The 20,466-nt window shown below is 33.6% G+C and overlaps 3 protein-coding genes across 4 annotated transcripts; 1 reads left to right on the top strand and 2 right to left on the bottom strand.

Annotated features, from left to right (window-relative positions):
- Window positions 1–834: 834 nt before the first annotated feature.
- On the bottom strand, window positions 835–4,443 carry LOC18597886 (protein REVEILLE 8-like). 2 transcript variants are annotated; one of them, XM_007027153.3, is made up of 9 exons: window positions 4,091–4,443; window positions 3,430–3,487; window positions 3,210–3,333; window positions 2,966–3,124; window positions 2,733–2,858; window positions 2,536–2,645; window positions 1,724–1,783; window positions 1,268–1,392; window positions 835–1,131 (listed from the first exon to the last, which is right to left on the bottom strand). In XM_007027153.3, the coding sequence occupies exons 1-8, from the start codon at window positions 4,273–4,275 to the stop codon at window positions 1,297–1,299; spliced, it is 918 nt and encodes a 305-aa protein (XP_007027215.3). In that variant the 5' UTR covers window positions 4,276–4,443; the 3' UTR covers window positions 835–1,131; window positions 1,268–1,296. The 2 variants fall into 2 exon arrangements, with proteins under 2 accessions (XP_007027215.3, XP_007027216.3); XM_007027154.3 differs by having other exon boundaries at window positions 1,272–1,392.
- Window positions 4,444–7,017: 2,574 nt separating this feature from the next.
- Window positions 7,018–8,876, top strand: LOC18597885 (2,3-bisphosphoglycerate-independent phosphoglycerate mutase). Its single transcript, XM_007027151.3, has 2 exons — window positions 7,018–7,249; window positions 8,456–8,876. Exons 1-2 carry the CDS (start codon window positions 7,093–7,095, stop codon window positions 8,722–8,724), a joined length of 426 nt encoding a protein of 141 aa, XP_007027213.3. The 5' UTR covers window positions 7,018–7,092; the 3' UTR covers window positions 8,725–8,876.
- Window positions 8,877–15,689: 6,813 nt separating this feature from the next.
- On the bottom strand, window positions 15,690–19,804 carry LOC18597884 (zinc finger CCCH domain-containing protein 11-like). The gene is made up of 8 exons (XM_007027149.3): window positions 19,194–19,804; window positions 18,691–18,775; window positions 18,404–18,544; window positions 18,205–18,293; window positions 17,592–17,780; window positions 17,351–17,481; window positions 17,126–17,228; window positions 15,690–16,277 (listed from the first exon to the last, which is right to left on the bottom strand). Exons 1-8 carry the CDS (start codon window positions 19,362–19,364, stop codon window positions 16,098–16,100), a joined length of 1,089 nt encoding a protein of 362 aa, XP_007027211.3. The 5' UTR covers window positions 19,365–19,804; the 3' UTR covers window positions 15,690–16,097.
- Window positions 19,805–20,466: the final 662 nt, after the last annotated feature.

Raw genomic sequence — 20,466 nt, 5'->3', positions numbered from 1 at the left:
GAGAACATGGGCTTCAGGAGTATATATTGGGCAGACCAATGCCTGTTGTTAGGTAATTTAAAAAAAAAAAATTTAAAAATTTTTATATTATATTTTCATGAAATAGCTGTCATTTCGCTAACCAAAGGTGCCATTAATGGTTACTTCTATATAAACTCTATCAAGAAAAAAAATATGTAGGAAATGATATTAAATATTAATGTAATACAGCAAAGGAAATACCACCCATTTAATTAAATACCAAATAGTGAGAAAAGCTCTGTTGTTATTGTTATTACAAATTATTGTCCTCAAAGGAAAATCACCCTTTTATACGTGGCATAAGCGATGCCTCTGACTAGCCCAAAAAAAGGTTTGAGGTTAGATGAGAAGGGAAAAAATGAAGAGACTTGAAGTGTGGCAATTAGTACATGATTATGTTGTTTTCCTACAACTGGTTTTTGGCATAATAGCTTATATTAGCACAAAGGAACTGGGAGAAGAACCGCAGCTTGGCGCCAACTAGAGGTGCATGATTCCAAGCTACCTGCTAAAAAGGCAAAAGACACGGTCTGGGAAGGAGAGACCAGATAAGTGAAACCCTCCACAGCAGCCTGCTATAGTTGGCAAATCAATCAGCACAAACAGTTTCCTTCCACGAGCAAGGGGGTTCTTAATGAGCTTATGAATGCCTTTGAAAGCAGCAGCGTGCGCCCCTTTGACCTTGGTACGATCCCATCAAATTTTAGTCAAACTGGGAGATAATATTCTAGTGGAATACTTGTTAATAACCAATATATGACAATAGCTAAGAAATCTAGCATGTTGCCATGGAGTTCCTTCTAGCTACATTCATAAGGCAAAACCATGATCTTTATTACAGATATGTTCAAATTCTTGTAGTTTCACTTCTATTGTAAGGCATACTTCACAATTGGTAAAACGGCTAATTGACAAACCTCACAAGAATATACACAATTATCTGGTTGATAGGTCAAAACCGGGTGACAACCATTCCACCTGACTCGCTGCACATCGAGACCCTTACAGAGCTTGAAAGTCCGTAGTAGCAAACCTTTCTTCCACTCAACATTTCTAACATTTTCTCCAGGTGGTGGTTGCAACTCCTTCACCTAGTAAGCTCCAAGCATGCTGTCCAAGTTTCATTAGACACTTTAGATTTAAGATAGCAGTCAAAGGAAACAAAAATTACAATCCTGATGCAGCAAAAGGAAGTTATAATGAAAATATAGATGAAAAGCAGAAAAAACAAATGAAAAGCACGTACTTGCCTGCAAGCCCTACATAATAAACAGCTTAACATGATATATCATTCGTTTGGCTTTGGGGAATAATTCCCGTGCCAAGTCCCACCGTTTTTGTGCTGACATCATATGAGGACATAACTTTCCTCTGCAACAACCAAGGAGATCAATCAGTTAGCAGTAAAGAACAGTCATTGAAAAAAATAGAAAGAAAGAAAATATGCTCACTGACAAGGAAAAAAGTTCTGGTTGGTTTTCTCTTGTTTAAATAACCAAGAAGGAATTGAAATATGCGAGTACCCAAGCATTGTAGAAGAAATCATGTTTTAGTAGCAACATAATCATTAGACATTTTTATTTCAAAATGAAGGAAAAAAAATAGAAAGAAAGTTGGAAGCACCTATTTACCCAAGTCAATAAAATTTGAACAGAAAATAATGTCTGAAAAGCATAAACACTAACTTCATAAAAATACTTACGACTGGCTCAAAATCAGGACTACACAAGTTAACGGTGAGGTTTCTCATCAGTAACAAGACCTGCAAAAAGTCACAAAAAGGAATTACATACAGTAACCCAGATCATTTAGAACAGGGAAATTTCACAGGGCAGAGATTGTATATAATCAAAAGTCATGTTCAATTACTTTTCTGATGCCACAAGGCAAACATCAAAGAAATCTCCTGTGATATATAGGTGAAATCAGAAAACTTCTGAATGCAGAGATGGCTGTTCTTACAACAAATTTGTAGAAGCTTTCCCATGATAAACCAGTTAGGCACCTCTCCTATTGATTGCAATACTCAAATATAACCACTCATTCTATAGCCTCACATGAAATTAAATTTGAAAGACCAGCCTTTCACCACATCCATCCATGAGAGGATGCAGAAGACGATTCTATAAAGCTTATATAAGACTCCAAGAAATAGTTAAGGCTATATGTACCATGCAGTCCAAATTATGCAACAAATTCTAAGAATCTCACAAAACATCAACAACCTTATCTGGGCCTATTGCTATTTTAATGAATTTACAGACAAGGCCCAGACTTTAGAAAGGAAGATATAAACACGTCATCAGCATTTATTCCTATACACTGCTTTGTAAACTTTATCTAAGGGGTTGTTGGTCACTACTGACCAAAAACCAGGTCATGTCGACCAGTATTTCCTCTGATTTTTATTTTAAACTTTCTACATCATATAATGTAAATTAGGGCAGGGCATTTATGATATATACTACAAATATGACCTGTTGAAATAAAAAAAATAAGTGCCATTTGACTCACAGTTTCAAAATTTATCGGATCCATCTCTTTGAGTTTTTGCACATGCCCTTGGGTGTCTGGATCGAAGATGCTCCCAATGAAGCTATAAACTTCAGCAAAATCCGGTATACCTGCAAAACAAAGATAAAGCTGACCTATACCATCAAGTACAAACAAAGTAAATGGGAAAAAAAATTGATTATGGCCAACACAAATACCATGAAGCATGGGAGCTTGTTTCCCTTGGTTTGGCATATCAGAACTAGGTATTGTCCTACTTGAGCTTCCAATGCCACTGACACCACTGTTACTAATCCTTGCTACGCCCTTCGATCCAATATCAGCTGAATCAGTAACGTTGTATGCATAAGAAGTGCTGGAATATTCCCTTTAGGAAAGCTAGTCTACTACTATTATAACAAAGGAAAAAAAAGGAGAGAAGTATGCATGCCTTCAGCTCCTTGAAGGCTTGTAAATTCATCTTGTGGTGGCATGATTTTGCTTGGGGCAGTGTTTACTAGCAAGGACGCTTCATCCCAGGGAGCATATCCAGGTGCTATGGTATTTATTGAAGAAGGATAAGCCATGGATGCTTGCAATGACACTAAAACTGCTAATTTAAAAGCATGTCAAAATGTAATCATAGCCTTAATACTTCAATCTAGTATATCTTCACAATCCTTAACAAAACAAACCATTTTTAGACGCCTTTTGCGGGTAAGGGTGAGCAGCTTTGCGCTTGGGGCGAGGAGGAGGCACATGTGCAATTGTCCCATTCTTTTGGACCTTCAAAAAGTATTTCTGGGCATGACTTCGAATCTGAAAAGGCAGCGAGCATTCATTTAAAAAAAATGAACCAAAATGAGATTAAATATTAAAAATTTAGCTCACAACATCCAATTGTTGTCTTTAAACCTGGATAACTGTCTTTGAACCCACAAAATCTTCAATTTTTTTCCAGTCACGGTCAAACCTAAGTCAGGAAGAAAGATAGAAAACTACTTATATAAAAATCATGCTAACAAGAATTTTTTCTATTACAAGACAACATTGATCCTTACAGTTCAAATTGCTAATAAAACATAAATAGAACAAGGCAACAGCTGCAAATCATATCCTAAACAAAAAAATAATAATAAAAAAAAAAAGGAAGTAAATGTATTGCCATTGGCATCCTCGTTCAAGGTTCAATGCACAAACCGACAAGGAAGTTTTATAGTAACGATCAGGTAAATTCTTGTACCAAATTCAGCCAAAATTAAGCTCCCAAACAACTTGAGTATCAAGTTTGCAGATAAATTTCTCCATAAAACACATCCAGTTCACAATTATCTCAAGAAATGACTCGTTCAAGACTTTCCAAGTTCTAAACTAGTTAAAACAGCAGAATCAAAATTAAGAAACAGCAAGAAAAGGGTAAATTTCCGACCGAAAAAGGAGATGGAAAGTTGGAAACCCAAGAAAACAGTAAATCGAAGTATTGGGTACTTGTAATTCATTTTAATTTTTCAAAAAAGAACAAAATTGGTCCAAAAGTTTTCAACTTAAAAATAAATAAAGAAGAAGAAGAACATACAGTTGAAGAGCTTCAAGGAACTTGTCGTGTTCTTCCTCAGTCCAACTCTCACGTGACTTGGTGATGGTGTAAGGTTTCCTGACTTTCTTTCCGGACCCATCAGCGGCGTTCGCGGACGTGGAAGACTGCTGCGGAGGAGGTGCTGGAGGCAGTGGAGGATTCGGTGACGACGATGATGAGTTCATGTTTTGCTCTGCTTCTTTTTCCTTCCCTATGCTTGCTTTTTGCAACCAAACTATAGACAAAATGACTGACTTTGAAAGAGAGAGAGAGAGAGATGAACTCAGTTGTCTGGCGGGTGGAGCTGGGTAACATGTGTGGTGAGTTATCTAAGGCCGTTCAATTAATCGTCTCATTTCAATTCCTCTTCTACGCCGATTTTAGTTTATGGTCTTTATCCATACCGAGAGGTTTCTTTCTTGTGTGGTCTAATTCAGGAGGGAGTATCTAATACTACAACGTGATTGGATAACCTCCCTATAACTACAGTACTAGACTTTCCATTCTGCCTTTTGACCTTTTGGCCTTTTTTCTTAATACATTTTTCGTGTTATAATGTTGAATATTAAAAAAAAAAAAAACAATTTCATGGCCTTTATTCTCACCTGATGTGATCTAATAATTCGTGGATCCATAAATTTTACTTTTGAATTTATCCAATAAATATCTCAGAAAATACAATATTTGAAATAAAATTAATGAGTCAAGCAGCGTGATTAGAAGATATATATTTTATTTTTTTATTATTACTTATAAATATTTGAAAAAAAAATTCTTTCGTGCAGGAGGCCACACCGTAGTTTTCATGGTGTAGGGGCGTAGAGTTGGGGTTGGCAAGCAACGCAACCCGACGAGACAGAGCAAGATACAAGCCGATTAATCCGTTGACAGCGCCGCCGATGTGTTGAAGAGTGAAGCGAAAAACTGCTCGTCATAAGTTGTTAAAACCCGAAAGGAAGGGTGGGTCCCACGATAGATTTGTGAAAGCTACGCGCCAGTCTTTCTTGTCCACTAAATTAAAACAACCACCCAATATCGTGTCCTCTCGTACCTGTGTACCCGTCCCCCCATTTTTCCACTTGCACCTCGATTTTAATTATTTTTTTAATGACATATATTTTAAACAAAACACACAAAAAATAAAATAAAAAATAAAAAAACAGTGGTGCAGATTGAAGCTCCATTGTCTGGTCTTGACCCAACGATCTAACGGTTGACATTACATCAAGCTTTAGGTTGTGATGGCCAAACCATGGCCCACTAGAAGCGTACATGGTCTGTTTTCGTTCGCTTTAAAAAAGTATATATAAAAACTTTCTTAAAATTATAAGCTTTTAGGTTTTCTGTGACAAAAGCCATCATAACCAAAATTGTACTTAACTTTTAAGCCTAAACCGATCTAAGTCAAATTTTCACGACTTTTTATATTTAAAATATTTTAATTTTATTTGCTTAGAAAAATAAAATTGTATTGATTCAAATTACTTCAGTTTTTATTTGACAACCTTAAAACTATTCCGTATGCCCCACCGGGCTGTCCACGGCTTTTTCTGTAACGGGATCTGATGACACGTGGAAGCATGATCTTCCACTCGCGGGAGTGTAAAAGAAAAGTCAGTCCCATGTGTTGTCTTAGGCCAATCTGCCGACCATTGGGCGAACTAAGTGGAATGGGGACAGGACAGAGAGGTCAGGGCTGAGCCTGCGTGCCCCAGTGCCAAGGAATGAGAAGAAAAAATTTAATTTCGACCGGTTGATTATTTTGGTGCAACTGGAATTGGGCAACAAGAGGTGACAATAGAGAAATATGATGGGATTTGGTCATTCACGTCGGACCAGATTGAGTCTCCAGCGTCTCTGATAATGCCATGTGTCTTTGATTGACTAGACATCTCATCAGACTGAACACCAAGGTAGTTAATGATTCTATAATCTTTCTTTCTGATTTTTTTTTGCTATTTTAAAATATATAATAACTTTATAGTATCAGATAATTAATGCTGAAATAAGAAACTTTGTTAGTACATCACAAAACTTAAGTTCATCCAAACTTATACTATCACTTTCACCTAGGAAAGAACAAAGGTGATTAGGATTAACTACATGACATTTTCTTAGATAATGTGGTGTTACTTTATTTTGTGTCTCCAAAAGGCATTCTTTGAGTACTACATTATTTAATTAAGTGATTAGTCTATATTTTTTATTAAAAAAATAAGTTTGAATTTTTTCTCAAATAAAAAAGGGTATTCTTTCTTAAGGAAATTATGTTGTTATTTTTATTTTTTGAGCATTAAGAACCATAAAGATATTAAAAATCGAACATCTTAAAAATATAAGATATAATATTTAAAAGAATTCTTCTAACTATTCAAATAAATTTAAATAAATTCTTATTTTTTTATCATTTTTAATCAATTTTTTATATTTTTATTTTGAATCAAATAAATTTTTACAATTAATTGTTATTAATCGAAATATCATTTATCATTTTATATTCGTATAATATTAATATATCAATAACATAAAAGATGAAGATCATCACATGATTATGTTAAATGTCACATAATCATTTATTATAATACGATAATATGCCACGTTATAGCGACATGATATAAAAAAATTGACGAGTTACATTATAATTAAAAGTTAATTATAAAAATGAAAGTATAAGAAATTAATTACACTAAAAGTTAATTAAACAAAAATATAAGTTAATTATATCTATATTTAGAGAAGAACTAAAAGGGTGTAGTAACAAAGAAGGAATATTTTGGCCAAATGAAAAAAAAAAAAGAATATATTTATACTGAAAATAGAAAAATAAAAGAAAATTAGTTATGCTGCCACGTGTCATATGATGACATGGAAGAATTTGAGGTTGTCAGATTTTCCCAGCGGATAAGAAAGTATCCAAAAAATGATATTTTTTTAGGTGCGGGAGAGAGAGAGATCATTGGAGCTGTGGCGTCAGTAGCTTCAATTGGAATCTTCGGTTTCAGATGCCAATGGATATTCAAGCTGGAATCGGGAGCTTAACATCTCACGGCTTTTGGAGAACATCACAGAAATCCACATCTCCATATCCTTGTTCTTCTTTCAAAATTTTCTGCTCCAAAAGAGGCTCTCGGCAACCTCAAGAAAACGGTGATAACGGGGGTATGTCATCAGCTTTATATATAGGCCCCAAAGTATCAACTCAGCAGCAATTTCACTTAAATGTCAAAAGGGTGTTTTACCATATCATTGGGTTTTCTTAATTTGCCCGTCTTGTTTGAAGTTTTGGTTGTTTTGGGTTACATTGCCAATATAGTTATTCTGAGAAAGAAGATTTCTTTTCTTTTGCTGCAGCTGCTAATGTTGGAGTTTTACTATTGCTCCTGTTATCTGTGTTGGTGTTACTGTCACTAAGCCATTTTCATTAAAGATTTAAATCAATTGGAGTTTATTAGTTTGTTTTTAGGAACAGAAGTCCTAATTACTCATAAATTCTACTTTATTTTTTGACATCCAAGATTAGGTGGAGGAATCGGGAATGGGAATGGAAATAGAATTAGTACTCATCTGAGCTCTTAGGAACTTGAATATTCCTGGTTAGTGGTTGCATTACATTATCTAGAATTCAAAGTTTTTGAAAAGTGAGTCCTATTGTATATCCAATTTGCCTGTGATCATTATCATGATTAGGCATGCCCATGTCTTGTAATTTTTCTACTGATTTAAGCAACAGTGGCTAACTTGGTTGACCTGGAGAGCACATTTAAAGAATATTTATTCCTTTAGATTAGACTTGTGCTTGAATATGCGAGATGAATACTTCAGGATCAAGGAAGTGATTCTCATCTTTACTATATTGTGAGGCAGACTGTATACTAGAAACAGGCTTTTGCTAGTGCCCTGCTGCCTGCCCTTGTTTAACACTGTTGTCATACCATAAATTGTCCTTCTTCCTATCGTTTCTTCCCACTGCTATCAGGTGTTCGCATTAGTGCATTAGCATACACATGGAAATCAACATAACACTAACTTGATTTATCTACTGGAGCCCATGTATATTTAGGAACTTCATTTTTTTTGGAGCTTGGAAATTAAAATAATAAAACTTTTATATGGTGTTAACTGATATCCCAGGCAGCGGAGTGCAGTCATTATTGCATATTAGCTACATCTGTAATTCAATTGATGTTGAAAGAATTTTTTGGTGTTAGGGCTAATTCACTGTGCAAGTATGAACAATGATTTGACTATGCTATGTTGGTATAAGATCACTTTCTTATGATTTAGCTACTTCTGAATTTACATTGCCCTTATATTGCTTCTCCTATCCAAATACTCATACAACAATTATTCTTGGACATACCTCAGGTGATAAATTCTCAACTGATTGGGATAAGGCATGGACAAATTTCAGGAAGCAAAGCAAAAAGTCCATCTTCTCAAGGTTCTTTCCTGACAAGTATGTTACCTGGAATCCTAGACAATCAAACTATCCTTTGTCTGAGGAGGTTGATCCCATCAAGAGAACAGAGAGGTCAAACCTCATGTTATGGACCAGTCCAGGATTTACTTTAGTAGGGGCCACTATAATAGTCGCATTCCTTTTGCTATATACAATTCTTGCACCAGTTAAGTGATCTAATTTTCCCTAAGGAAAAAGCAGTTCATTTTCTGTAAAAGGATCATTGTCAGAATGAAATGAGTATAAAGGGGAGAAATTTGTAGACCCCTACTTGTAAGTAAATCTGGATACTGGTTGTTATTTATAGCCAATTTGCTTTGCCCATAAGCATCTTTCTTTCTTTTTTCTTTTTTTCTTTTTTTCATTTTTCCATTTTGAGTAAACTTAGTAAAACTTCCATACCCATGATTATGTGTTTAGAGGAGTTTTATGATGCAGATTCATGCTGAATAAGTCCTTTGGTATAGTTTGTGGGTCTTATGAGAGTTGTTTCGGGGATAAAGAACATTAAGAGCATCTGAGCTGAAGGTAAATAGAAAATTTGTTTGGAGAGGTTAAAGTGTTAAAAGATCTTAGTGATCAATGAATGGTTGCAGCTATCCTGCATTCTTTATGACATGGGGGAGGAAGTAATGTTACAGAAGGTTCTCCACATGCTTTCTTCTAGTTTTCTGGGAGGTGTAAAATATTGTGCACTGCATGAATGAGTTAAGGAGAATATCTTTTGAAACATGCCTTCTTTCATTGATTTACTGAGGAAGATAACAATTTTTTCAAATCTGATCTCCAATCTGTCCTTATTAACAGCACAATTCCCCTGCATTTTCATTAGTCTTACGTTTTACATGGAATTAGGTCTTTGACTGTTGATACCAAACATTAATCCTGTCCATTAACAGTCACAATCTGCTATCTGGACTAGCAGCTACACCTAAATAAGTTGACAAACAACAGTTGCTGGAGACGGTGAAGAAATGATATGGGAGGCATCCGGGGGCCGGGGAAGCACCCATGTCAGTCAATTGGTTAGCATGAGTCTTACACTCTTGATGATTATGTCTGAGATTGAACTGAGAAGGAGTGCAAGAAAATTCAAGCAGCCATCACCAAATTGGCATGTGATCCTTTTGGTCTTTCCATGTGTTTTCCGCCCTCTCGAGTAAGTGGAACTTAACCCAAAAAAAAACAGAAACCGTTTTGATCCTATTCTGCTTCCACATTTCATCTTTCCTTCACCTTTGAACGACACCTAGTATTCCTGTCCGGAATGCTTACGACAGGTTGTTTCGTAAGTCATTTTCATGGGTAGACAGGAATGACCTGAAATAATAGGATAAGAACACTGAAGTTTTGAGCTTGACATGGTGAACGTGGACTTGGACTTTCCTTTCAAAACACATATAATTTCTTGACCTGGTCTTGTACCACGGTTTTCACATCTCTTCCTTGCTCTTTTATTTCTCTCACTGCAGGTTTGGTACCCCTCTATTCCCCATCTGATATTTTCTCTCATGTTTGGTTCGCAATTGTATCAAGTAATAACTATTCTCTTTAAAATCAGTTAAAAGTTAGGTTTAACTAAACTCACCCTATCCCTTAGTATTAGCTATTCCATGTTTGATGGAATAGCTTCAAAACATGTCAAGACTAAATTATCCCTCATAAATTTAGAAATATACAATCTTACCTATATTAATATTGGTAAATAAAATATTAATATATAAAAATATTAATAATTAAATTATAAATAATTAAGTAATCAATTATTAATATTTTAAATAAATTATATACCTTTTGAAAAAATAAAATAAAAATAAATAATCATAATAATATTTAAATTATAAATAAAATATTAATATTTAAAATATTAATTATTAAATTATGAATAAAATATTAATATTTTAAATTATTATTTATTAATATTTTAAATAAATTATAAATTATTACTATTTAAAAAATAAAAATAAATAAAAATAATATCATTTAAATTATAAATAAAATATGAATACTTTATAAACATTTAAATTATAAATAAAATATTAATATTTTAAAAAGTAAAGATTAAATAATAAATAAAATATTAATATTTAAATGATAAATTATTAATATTATAAATATATTATCAATTATTAATATTTACAAATAAAATAAAATAAAATAATTGATCATAATAATATTTAAATTAAATAAAATATTAGTATTTTACAATATTAATGGTTAAATTATAAATAAAATATTAATATTTAAATGATCAATTATTAATATTTTAAATAAATGATCAATTATTAATATTTAAAAAATATTAATATTTAATTTTTCAATTATTCATATTCAAAAAATAAAATAAAAAAATTAATGATAATAATATTTAAATTAAATAAATATTAATTTTTTAAAATGTTAATGATTAAATTATAAATAAATATTAATATTTAATTTAGAAGTTATTAATATTTTTATTAAATTATAAATTATTAATATTTAAAAATAAAATAAAATAAATAATCATATATATAATAAAGAATATTTTTATCTTTTTATTTTCTAGTCCTTTCTTATTTTAAAGTTATTATTAACAACCAAACATTGTAATAAGTCATAATATTCGTTTCTATTTTATTCTATTTGTCATACCAAACTACATAATAATTATTCTATTCTATTCCCACGTAGTAATTATTCTATTTCATTCTTGTTTATTCCGTCAACCAAATGTACTTTCAATTTTGAAGGGATCCTTATGCTGAAAGACAACTGAAATTCCCTTGCCAATAATTCTATACATGAATGTGTTGAAGTCTTCATAGTTGATAAGATCAACTCAAATTATGAGTCTTGAAACCCATGGCTCAAGTAGTCATGCTAGCATGATTTTCTCAATGACCAAAATTAGGGGAACAAAAGGACAATACGTTTCTTGCAGATTTATCTTTCAATATGGAATACCATTAGTCATATTAACTCCAGGTTTGCTCAATGACTGAATCTTTGAGTCTCTTGAGAAAAAGATATTTTCTAACATCTGAGTTGTTTGAAAGTTTCAAATTAAACATGAAGAGAAAGAAAAGAAGCATATGCTCGTTTGGCAATTGTCATCCAGTCGGTTTCGTGTTTCGGCAGCCAAAAAGTTAGAAGGAAATTCGACTACGCTGTTAAAATCTTGAGAACCAGGCAAGAAAAGCAAAGTCGTTCCCCGCCAGTCAACCCCTTTTTTTCCAGCAACAAAAAAGGATTTAAAAAAAAGAAAAAGAAAAAACAAAGGGAAAAGGGGGAGACAAGCTAATGGCCCGAAGATATAAAGTACCATGACTCCCCCAATTTTCACTCGGAATCTGCCACACCCTTTTGTGAAGCCTCCTGCTGTATTTTTGTAGTTTTCAGTTATAATAACAAAGTATTTTCTTTCTGAGCTTGCCTCCTTTCATCTGAAACCTGTTAAAGTTTTCTTTTTTTTTTTTGGGAAAGACCCTGTTAAAGTTTTTAACTGGGCATCAATGGCTATGGCAAAGGCACAAGGTGGGCTAAAGAAGACAAGGGTACCTCCAAAGAGAGGCCAGATCAAGGTTAGGATGATATCCATTATAATCAAGTCTGTGTTGAGAGTAGCATCAAAAGCAGGAAGAGCGCTGCAAAGAAAGAAGGTGACATCAGAGGAAATGCAGCTTCCAAATTCCAAATAATCAGGGTGATCTGAACAGAAAATGAGAAGTTCCCAGCAATTGTCATCTTCAGCATTGCTTGGAAATGTTCTGGCTTATAGGTTGCTCCACCCTTTTCCGCATTGTTCCCTGAAAGTTGTTACCTGGTACTAGAGCAGTGCTCTCCATGAGAATTCTCATGTATCTTTCTTTCGATTATCCTCGACCCAATTCCCCTCCTCTGCCCCCTTTTGTTATTTCTGTACTCTCTTTCTCTCTCTAAGACAAAACCTGGCAGCAAAGGTTTTGAATTCAGAATTACTAGCATTGTTCATTTTGTGCTGTAAGTTTCCAAATTGCCTGTCTTGTGAATGGTTCTATCCTTCAGCTAATTCTAATAGGAGCAGGCCTCTTAAGATGAATCCTCTAATTTAGTACCAGCCAATAAAATACAAAATCAACACTCATCTCTATTTCTGTTGCATGAAAGTAAGAACCTCAAGACCAGTGCCATGGATGAAACAAAAGCTTTCCTATCTGTACGGACAAAAGGTCCCCAATAATTGGTGCTCTGTTTTTCCATTTTTTCCCTTCCATTTCTGTGTATAAAAAATTGCTGTGAGACTGGGGGAGCATGTGGGACAGGAATGAAAGTGCAAGTGCACCAAAAAGCTAGCCAAAGTCGTATATAATCTGCCAAAATCCTTTTGCTTAAAAAGCACATACTTACCAACATAAATTTTTTTTACTGAACTGCCTTGTGTACTTGTGTACCTACTTTTAAGATAAGAGTGTTTCTGGGAGAAAACTTTTGCTAAAGATAAAGAGTAGAATTTTTATTGGACAAGGTGATTTCTTGTCCGGTATATGAATCGAACAGGGTGCCTCTTTGCCATTCAAGAAGAAACAGTTTTGTTACCTTTGTGCTTTCTTCCATTTGTGCCTTGCAAAGCAACCCCATTTGGTTTAAGGATACATCTTTCCCATTCCTTAACCTCATATCAACCCATAATTGGACCTAAATGGGTTGCAGATTATGATGCCAAAAGTAAATAAAAAGAATGGGTCTTTTCTTTTCTTTGCAAAAGCTTTATGCTTCCTTTATCACAAACACAAAGAAAGAAGGAAAATTTTGTCTTTGACTAATCTTGGGTTCCAGAATTCGCTTAATTAAAAGTTCTTTTTCTTTAAAAGATTACTTTAAAGCTTGTAAATTATTTATTTTATAGAACGAGAACAAGTATAAAACAATTACCAAGGCAAATACTGTTTAAATCTCTCTCTTCACCACCCCCAATACATTTCAATTATTTGTTGTAACACTTACTTACTAAGAACAAATCTCTGCAAAGACAAAAGAACAGAGAAAAAGCAGTGGGGGAGTACCTTTCAAAAGCTCGACAATGTTCATGAAACATATAGATTTTCAAGAAATTTAAAACCCATGAACAGCATTTGCCACCGCAGAGGTGGACAAACCTTTCTTCGCCTTTGACACGGCAAATCTTGATTGTGTCCTTGAACAATTCTATCCTAAAATCTCCCCCACTGTTCATCCCTTGTAAATCATGCTTTAATACGTAATCATGTAGCCAATGACTTCTTCACCTGCACCGCGGTGTCGTTGAAATTTTGAACCCTCAAACAAATTTGCCCCTCGCAGTCTTACCCCCTCCGCCCTTCTGGAATCCCTTGAAATTTCAGACATGTCCAAGTTGATTTGCTTTACCTTCAATACATATTTTAGAGAGTTTGACCTGAACATTCTCCTGTTTCTATTTAATATATAGTGAAGACATGAAGATTAATACTAATCACTCGTAGTGTTTTGTTAACCATCACTGCGAGTCACCTTTTAACGTTATTATATTAAGTAATATTTTTCAATATATTAAAGATCATCGTATTAATTGTTAGTTAGAAAAATTAATTTTATATGTACGTGTTATAATAAGACTGATCCCACTAAAATTAAATAAAAATCTAAAACGAAAGATTAAAAAGGTATATTTTTTATTCAATTCGATCATCACAAAGAGTATGTATGTATCTTTTTAAAAAATCATAAAATAAACTTTATATTTGTGTTATAAATCCGATCATAAGTTAATAAATATATTCAATTTTCAAATGTGAAATGATAAATTCATTCAAATACAATTATTCTATATAGAGGTTAAGGTTGTGTATTTAATTATTTACAAAGATTAATTTTAATTCTTACTAATCCAAAATAATACTTGTTTATTCTTGTATTCAAATAATAATTTTACTTTTTTTACATAAAGATTAATAACCAAAATGATATATAACTTCTAGAAACAAAAAAGAAAAACCATACACGATATAACTTGGAAACTTTGTAAAAGATTATGTTATTAAGATGATACTCGAGATATTGTATTATCGTGATAATTTCTTATTGAATTAATGAACTTAAGCATTCATTTTTTTTAATATTTAAAATCTTTGGCTTTAAAGCAAAAGTTCCTTTAAAATATAATATAATATATGACCCAATTAAATTATTTTTTTTCTACATTAGGCTACTGTTGTCATTATTGCATGGTTAGCGAAATCCTTACTATAATATATATAAATATGCATTAAAGATTTTTTTTTTGGTAATGCTTTGTATTGCAATAATGAATCCATTTAATCCATAAATTAATCTTTTTGACTTTAGAAAAGCAAATTACAGTACTCAATTACAAAGACATCGAAAGGAACAGTCAGCCGGGCAGCTATAACAGTGTTTCTTGTAAAGGAGGGCAGAAGAAGAAGTTTCAACGAAGAAACCCGAAGGCCTCTCATTGGGCTTGCGTATGAAGGGATGACGTTAGACCCGCTCGTGCAACAAAAGCACTTTGAAAGGATAATAATATTATGTTTTGTTGGGTAGTGGCACAACCTCGAGGACTTTTGAAGCTATGGATTTGTCCCATTAGTTGACATGATTACAAGAAATGTTTGGCTCGTTGAGAACATTGAAGAGTGAACACTGTCTGTTGGTTCCTCTTAGTGGAAGTGGAACTCGGATCTCTTTCTCAACAGTTTCTCATCCCCACCATGGATACGACCTTTGGATCATTGGTTTGTCATCATTTTTGTCGGGTTAGCTGTATTGGCTGTACTGATCCACATTCTTGTTTGTTTCCAACTTTTTCTAGGCTAGTGCAGGACCTTAAATTCAGTCCTGAAGACTTAACAGATGATGTTGGTATAACAGATTTTAGCTGATGGGTTTGATCCATGAGAGCACAAGTAACTCAAGACATCATCGGCAGGGTAAAGAACCAATAATACCATAGAATGTTTTTACAAGTAGAGGTTCAGGGGCAAACCAATGTCAGGCACATAGCACCTGAGAAGAAGCTTCTGTCGAGCGCAGCCAAGTTCATGAATAATTCAGACTTCTTTTAGCAGTGGAAATTTAACTGCGATTCATCAGCTTAAATCTTTCCTTCCAGGAAGGCAAATGCATGCATTTGTGATCAGACAATGACACTGAGAAATTGATAATACATTAGAGATTGCTGTAAATTGTGTTCAAATAATACACCTTATTCATAAACTGAGAATCGTCCTTGTGTGCTTCAAAGCCTAAAAGAATAAGAAAACCACAACCATATTCATGATCCTCTTTCTAACAAAGATTGAGAGAAACCCAGCATTCTAGAATGGGATACAATTTGCAATTTCACCATATGCTCATGCACCACTAGGCTTATAGGTGAACCTTAAATTTGACGATAATAATGACAGCTGCCACTCTGCCAGGATAATGGGAAGCTCAGCAGTCTTAAGCTACAGGTGAAATTGTGATGGCAAGTAATTTGCAGCAGGATCATAGAGTCAACACTTTTAAAACGCATGTGGACTGAAGACTCTGCGCCTCTAAAAATTGAGCTTAAGCGTTAGGCTCCTGAATTTGGATTGATGTTTTTGCCAAGCTTGCTTCTAGTTCGTTTAGTTCATCCATGTCCAATTCATCATCATCATCATCATCATCATCATCTGGAAGAGCTTCAGCATCAGCAGCAGATGTCGCTGAGGTACTTGGTCCATCAGCAGCTGAATCAGGATTGGCCTGATGTTGTACGTGCAAAACAAGAAATATTCAGCAACAATCAGTCCATCTCATAGTATGCCCATGGAATATTAGTGTGTCAATAGTGAAAATTCTTTGCATGTATTCCAATTTCATTCTATGATTAAAATCCACTGTTCAGCACCTACCAATCATATTTCCAAAGTTTAGCCATAGTATCAGGTACTACAAAGAAGGGCCACAACTTTTCTTCAGAGATGACATTAAACCAGGTTGAATACATGTTAGATATGACAATTTAGAAGCACCATAATCAGGGAGGTGCTTTTTTCAAACCCTCTCCCTCTTAGGATCAAGGTAGGGCAAGGTATGGAAACACAAAGATACCCAGGAGCAGGGGCAGCTCTAGGCTGTTTCAAGATAGGTACATTTCAAAATACATTTTACTTCGGTGTTTATTCAAACTTCCTGTTACCAAGCTCTCATGTTCACTTTATATTAGTTTCATCGTCAAAAACATGTGCCATGATGGCATGATTCTGTGGAAAATGATAAATGCTAGGTGGTGCCAACACTAGTAAATTAGCAGTGGCGGAGGTAGCATAGTGGCAGCAATTGTCACATTTTCCCTACGAAAGCAACAAACAACAATTTTTGTTCCTTAAAATTTGGAAACTATAAACTTTAATTACTAGTGCAATGACTAGTAAATATATTTTCCTTTTAAAGAAACCTAGAAAATCAATGCTCTATTTGCCACTTCCATCAGCATACGGAAGCTTCCTAAATATGTATTAACAGCAGTTCAACCTTTCATTCCACAGAGTGATTCACAAAGCTCACAGGAGCTACAAGGAAAATATAGAAGATGCCAAGCAAAAGGGTACCTTATTTCCGGCAACATCAGATTCTTCCTCTCTTTGGTATTTCTCATATGCCTCAGCATCATCCACGAATAAACTAGCATCTGACATAAATAGTTCACGGCCACTGCAATAAAGCACAAAGAACAACAAATTTAGCAAATGACACCCAGGAAAATAAGACACATGCAAATACACTCACTCTATTAACAAACATGCGTAAAAGCGCATGGGCCATGCAGGGCATACCTCATGCGGTCATTCTTAGCCCTTTCTGCCTTCTGTGCAGCCAAACTTTCATCTCTTTCTGCTATCTTTTTCTTCTTCCATTCTATAAATAACTCAGGAGTCATAGGAGTTGAAGTTTTTAATTTAGCACGCTACAGAAGAAGACATATTTTAGTTAGGTAAGCTAAATATAATGAAAAGAAAGTCACAAAGTATGCTAATTAAAGCATAGCAGGTTGATTCCAGCAAATCTAATTATTACCTGATTCTCAATTTCATCCTCAATTGGTGTTTTTTCACGCTCTTCCTCAATCAGAGCCTTCATCTGAGACTTTAGAACGTATCCTGGGGGAAGAGCATGCCTGTAGTGACAATCTTTACCACCATTTGGGCATACCCAAAACCAACCATATTGTTTCTTCTCTACTGCTTCCAAGAAATATTTACAAACCTGCACATACATCCAATCAGTACCAATCATAGTCATTCAAAGTTAGGTAAAGCAGCAGAAGATGAGAAACGAATATCTCAAGTCACACAGCTAGACCCTACAATTTACACCAACTTAATCCTCACAGCCATCTAGTTTGACCTCTCTCTCTCTATCCTCTGCATATCTAATTAATAATTCGCACATTAAGTGAATTTCATATTAGGCATTAAAATGCAAATGCTTCAGAATGTAACAAAATACATCTCATGCTAGCTTTCCATTTGCCATTGTCCATACTAGAAGAAATTTCCACCAGAGTTCAAAGGCATGACTTTCACACATAAATGGGTAAAAATGTGCCATTTAACAAATATAGAGTTCAGCAGAATATACATTTTGAAATAATCAACAAACTTATACAGGAACAACAGCAAAAGCTTACAATATCAGTAGGCTTATTCTGATTATATTCCTTTGTCTTTGACTCCACAACCTTCTCCAAAGTTTCTTGATCCCAGTCCTCCATTGTTTCTTAAAGAAAGAAACACCAACCACATAAACATCAGCACAACGATAAACATATCATACTGCATAATTAAGTAATAACAGATAAACAATGTAAAATTTCATATGGAATTAACCTTGGTCACGCTTATCACTGTAAATGTCAATCTTCTCGCCTTTCCTCTGAACATTCAGGTCATGTGAGAACTTACATTTAAAACCTTTGGCACACTGTCCCACTTTATAGAATTCACATACTATCGACTTGGGATCAACACCTGCTCAAGTACCCAATTATTAGTTCTAAACTTTTAATTCCCACTAGCCAATATAAATACATATTATAAACAAAAAAACCAACATCCAAAACCTTAAGTCAGTGATAATCCTGATGAACTCAGAGAGGAAAGGACAGGACAATTACCAACAGGCACTTTGGGCTGAGTAACAGCAATCTTGAACAAGTCATTGAGCTCCTTCTCTTTGGCCTTCTCTTCCTCTTTCTTTTTCTGTTAGTTAAAAAAAAAAAAATTTGATGTCTAAGCTTGATTAGTAAAGAAAAAATTAACTTTTTTTTACCATTTGATATTATCTTCATTGAAACTTTCACTTCCTAAAGAACCAGAATTACCAATCAACTTAACTAACTAAACATTAAAAGAGAATTAAACATTTTGCCTGACAATAAAAATTCTACACTTTTCTATACAAACCAAACTAATTCATACCAACCCAAGATGAGAAAAAACTTAAAAAATCTTTCCCGATTCTAATATCTTTTCTTTAATCCACTGAAAGTCTTAAACTCCTAAACAACACAATAAAAAGGGAATAAAAAAGAAAGCATAAAAAATTCTATTTTTTGATTTTTAAATCTATAGATTAGGAGGTATAAAGAAAAAGTAGTAATCGGGGGACGATCCGAACCTTCTGAGCTACTTTACTCGAGTCGGGTTTGGGTTGAACGGATTGCTTAAGATTTTGGACGTACTTTTGGACATTTTTGCTTTTATTCTTGTTTTTGAGACCGAAGGTCTTGTCCTCTACGATCTTCTGCTTCTTCGCTAACTCTGTTTTTGAGGGTTGCTTCGGCGGCATCTCTTATCAGCATCAAAAAACACAAAAAGCTTCTCCTTTTTTTCTTTTAATCAATCGAATCAAAATTTTTCAAAAAATCTTATTCATCCGATTTTTCTCAGCAATTGATTTATGCTTTTTTAGGGTTTTCGTAATTATAATCGAGTTGGCTGATTTGGGGAAGAGAGTGTAGGCGAGGGGAGGAGGCTGACGTTGGGGCTTGGAGCGGTTTGGATTTCAGGACCAGACGGGATCGAGAAGCTGCGGCTGCTTTGCTGAATTGTCGATAGTAGCCCTGGTGCTTGCTGACGTGGCAGGTTTCTGGGGTATTTACGGGAGTCGCGTTGTTGCCCACGGGTGTTCTTTGGTTCAAACTCTAAAGAACCATTGTTCTTTATCAAGCCTCATTTAATTTTAGTCATGCTGGATGGACTGACTGATCAAATGTAAGTTTGTTACCATAGAATGATGCTAACACCATGCAAAATTTTACTATCTACGATCTTATAACATTAAGGAATTTCACAAACCCAATTAAATAGATATTGTATCTTTTTTTTTAAATTATTTATAATTATTATTGCTGTTATATCATTGAACTTCTTTTAAATTCATTTTTATTGGTTCAATTTATAATTTTATATTGTTATGGATGAATTTTTAAATGTACAACCCAAATTAGATAGATTTAATATTTTTTAATTTAATAAAGCTATTCAATTATTTTAAAAAATATAAACAAATTTTTATTTTATTATTACATTCAATTAAACTTTATACATTTATTTGGATCTAAGTAAGCTCTATAAATTAAAAATTGGTTAAGTAAAAATATCATTTATCATTTTATATTCATATGACATAACATTAATATAAAAAGTAAAAAACATCACGTGATTATATCATGTCATATTAACATATTATATGATTATTTATTAATAACATACCACATTAGTAGTAGTAACATGTAATATTTAAAATAATATGTCATATTTTGAGTAATCAATTGTAAATAATGAAATTTTATTTGATTTAAAATAAAAATAAAATTTTTGATTGTATATAATAAAATAATAAAATTTATTTAAAATTTTTAAATAATTCAAAAAAATTTTAAGTTAAC

This window comes from Theobroma cacao, chromosome 5, assembly GCF_053813885.1.
Source record: "Theobroma cacao isolate CCN51 chromosome 5, ASM5381388v1, whole genome shotgun sequence".
Lineage (NCBI taxonomy): Eukaryota > Viridiplantae > Streptophyta > Magnoliopsida > Malvales > Malvaceae > Theobroma > Theobroma cacao.
This window is presented reverse-complemented; position numbering and strand designations above follow the sequence as displayed.

Bases quoted from the DNA above. Each gene is read 5' to 3' on its own strand.
- LOC18597884 (XM_007027149.3), bottom strand. From the start codon at position 19,364: ATGCCGCCGAAGCAACCCTCAAAAACAGAGTTAGCGAAGAAGCAGAAG. The intron at 18,776-19,193 runs GTTCGGATCGTC...TTTAACTAACAG, and splicing joins CGAGTAAAGTAGCTCAGAAG to AAAAAGAAAGAGGAAGAGAA. The intron at 18,545-18,690 runs GTAATTGTCCTG...GTACTTGAGCAG, and splicing joins TCAGCCCAAAGTGCCTGTTG to GTGTTGATCCCAAGTCGATA.
- LOC18597886 (XM_007027153.3), bottom strand. From the start codon at position 4,275: ATGAACTCATCATCGTCGTCACCGAATCCTCCACTGCCTCCAGCACCT. The intron at 3,334-3,429 runs GTTTAAAGACAA...CTGCCTTTTCAG, and splicing joins GTTCAAAGACAGTTATCCAG to ATTCGAAGTCATGCCCAGAA. The intron at 3,125-3,209 runs GTTTGTTTTGTT...TTAAATTAGCAG, and splicing joins GCAAAAGGCGTCTAAAAATG to TTTTAGTGTCATTGCAAGCA.
- LOC18597885 (XM_007027151.3), top strand. From the start codon at position 7,093: ATGCCAATGGATATTCAAGCTGGAATCGGGAGCTTAACATCTCACGGC. The intron at 7,250-8,455 runs GTATGTCATCAG...GACATACCTCAG, and splicing joins AGAAAACGGTGATAACGGGG to GTGATAAATTCTCAACTGAT.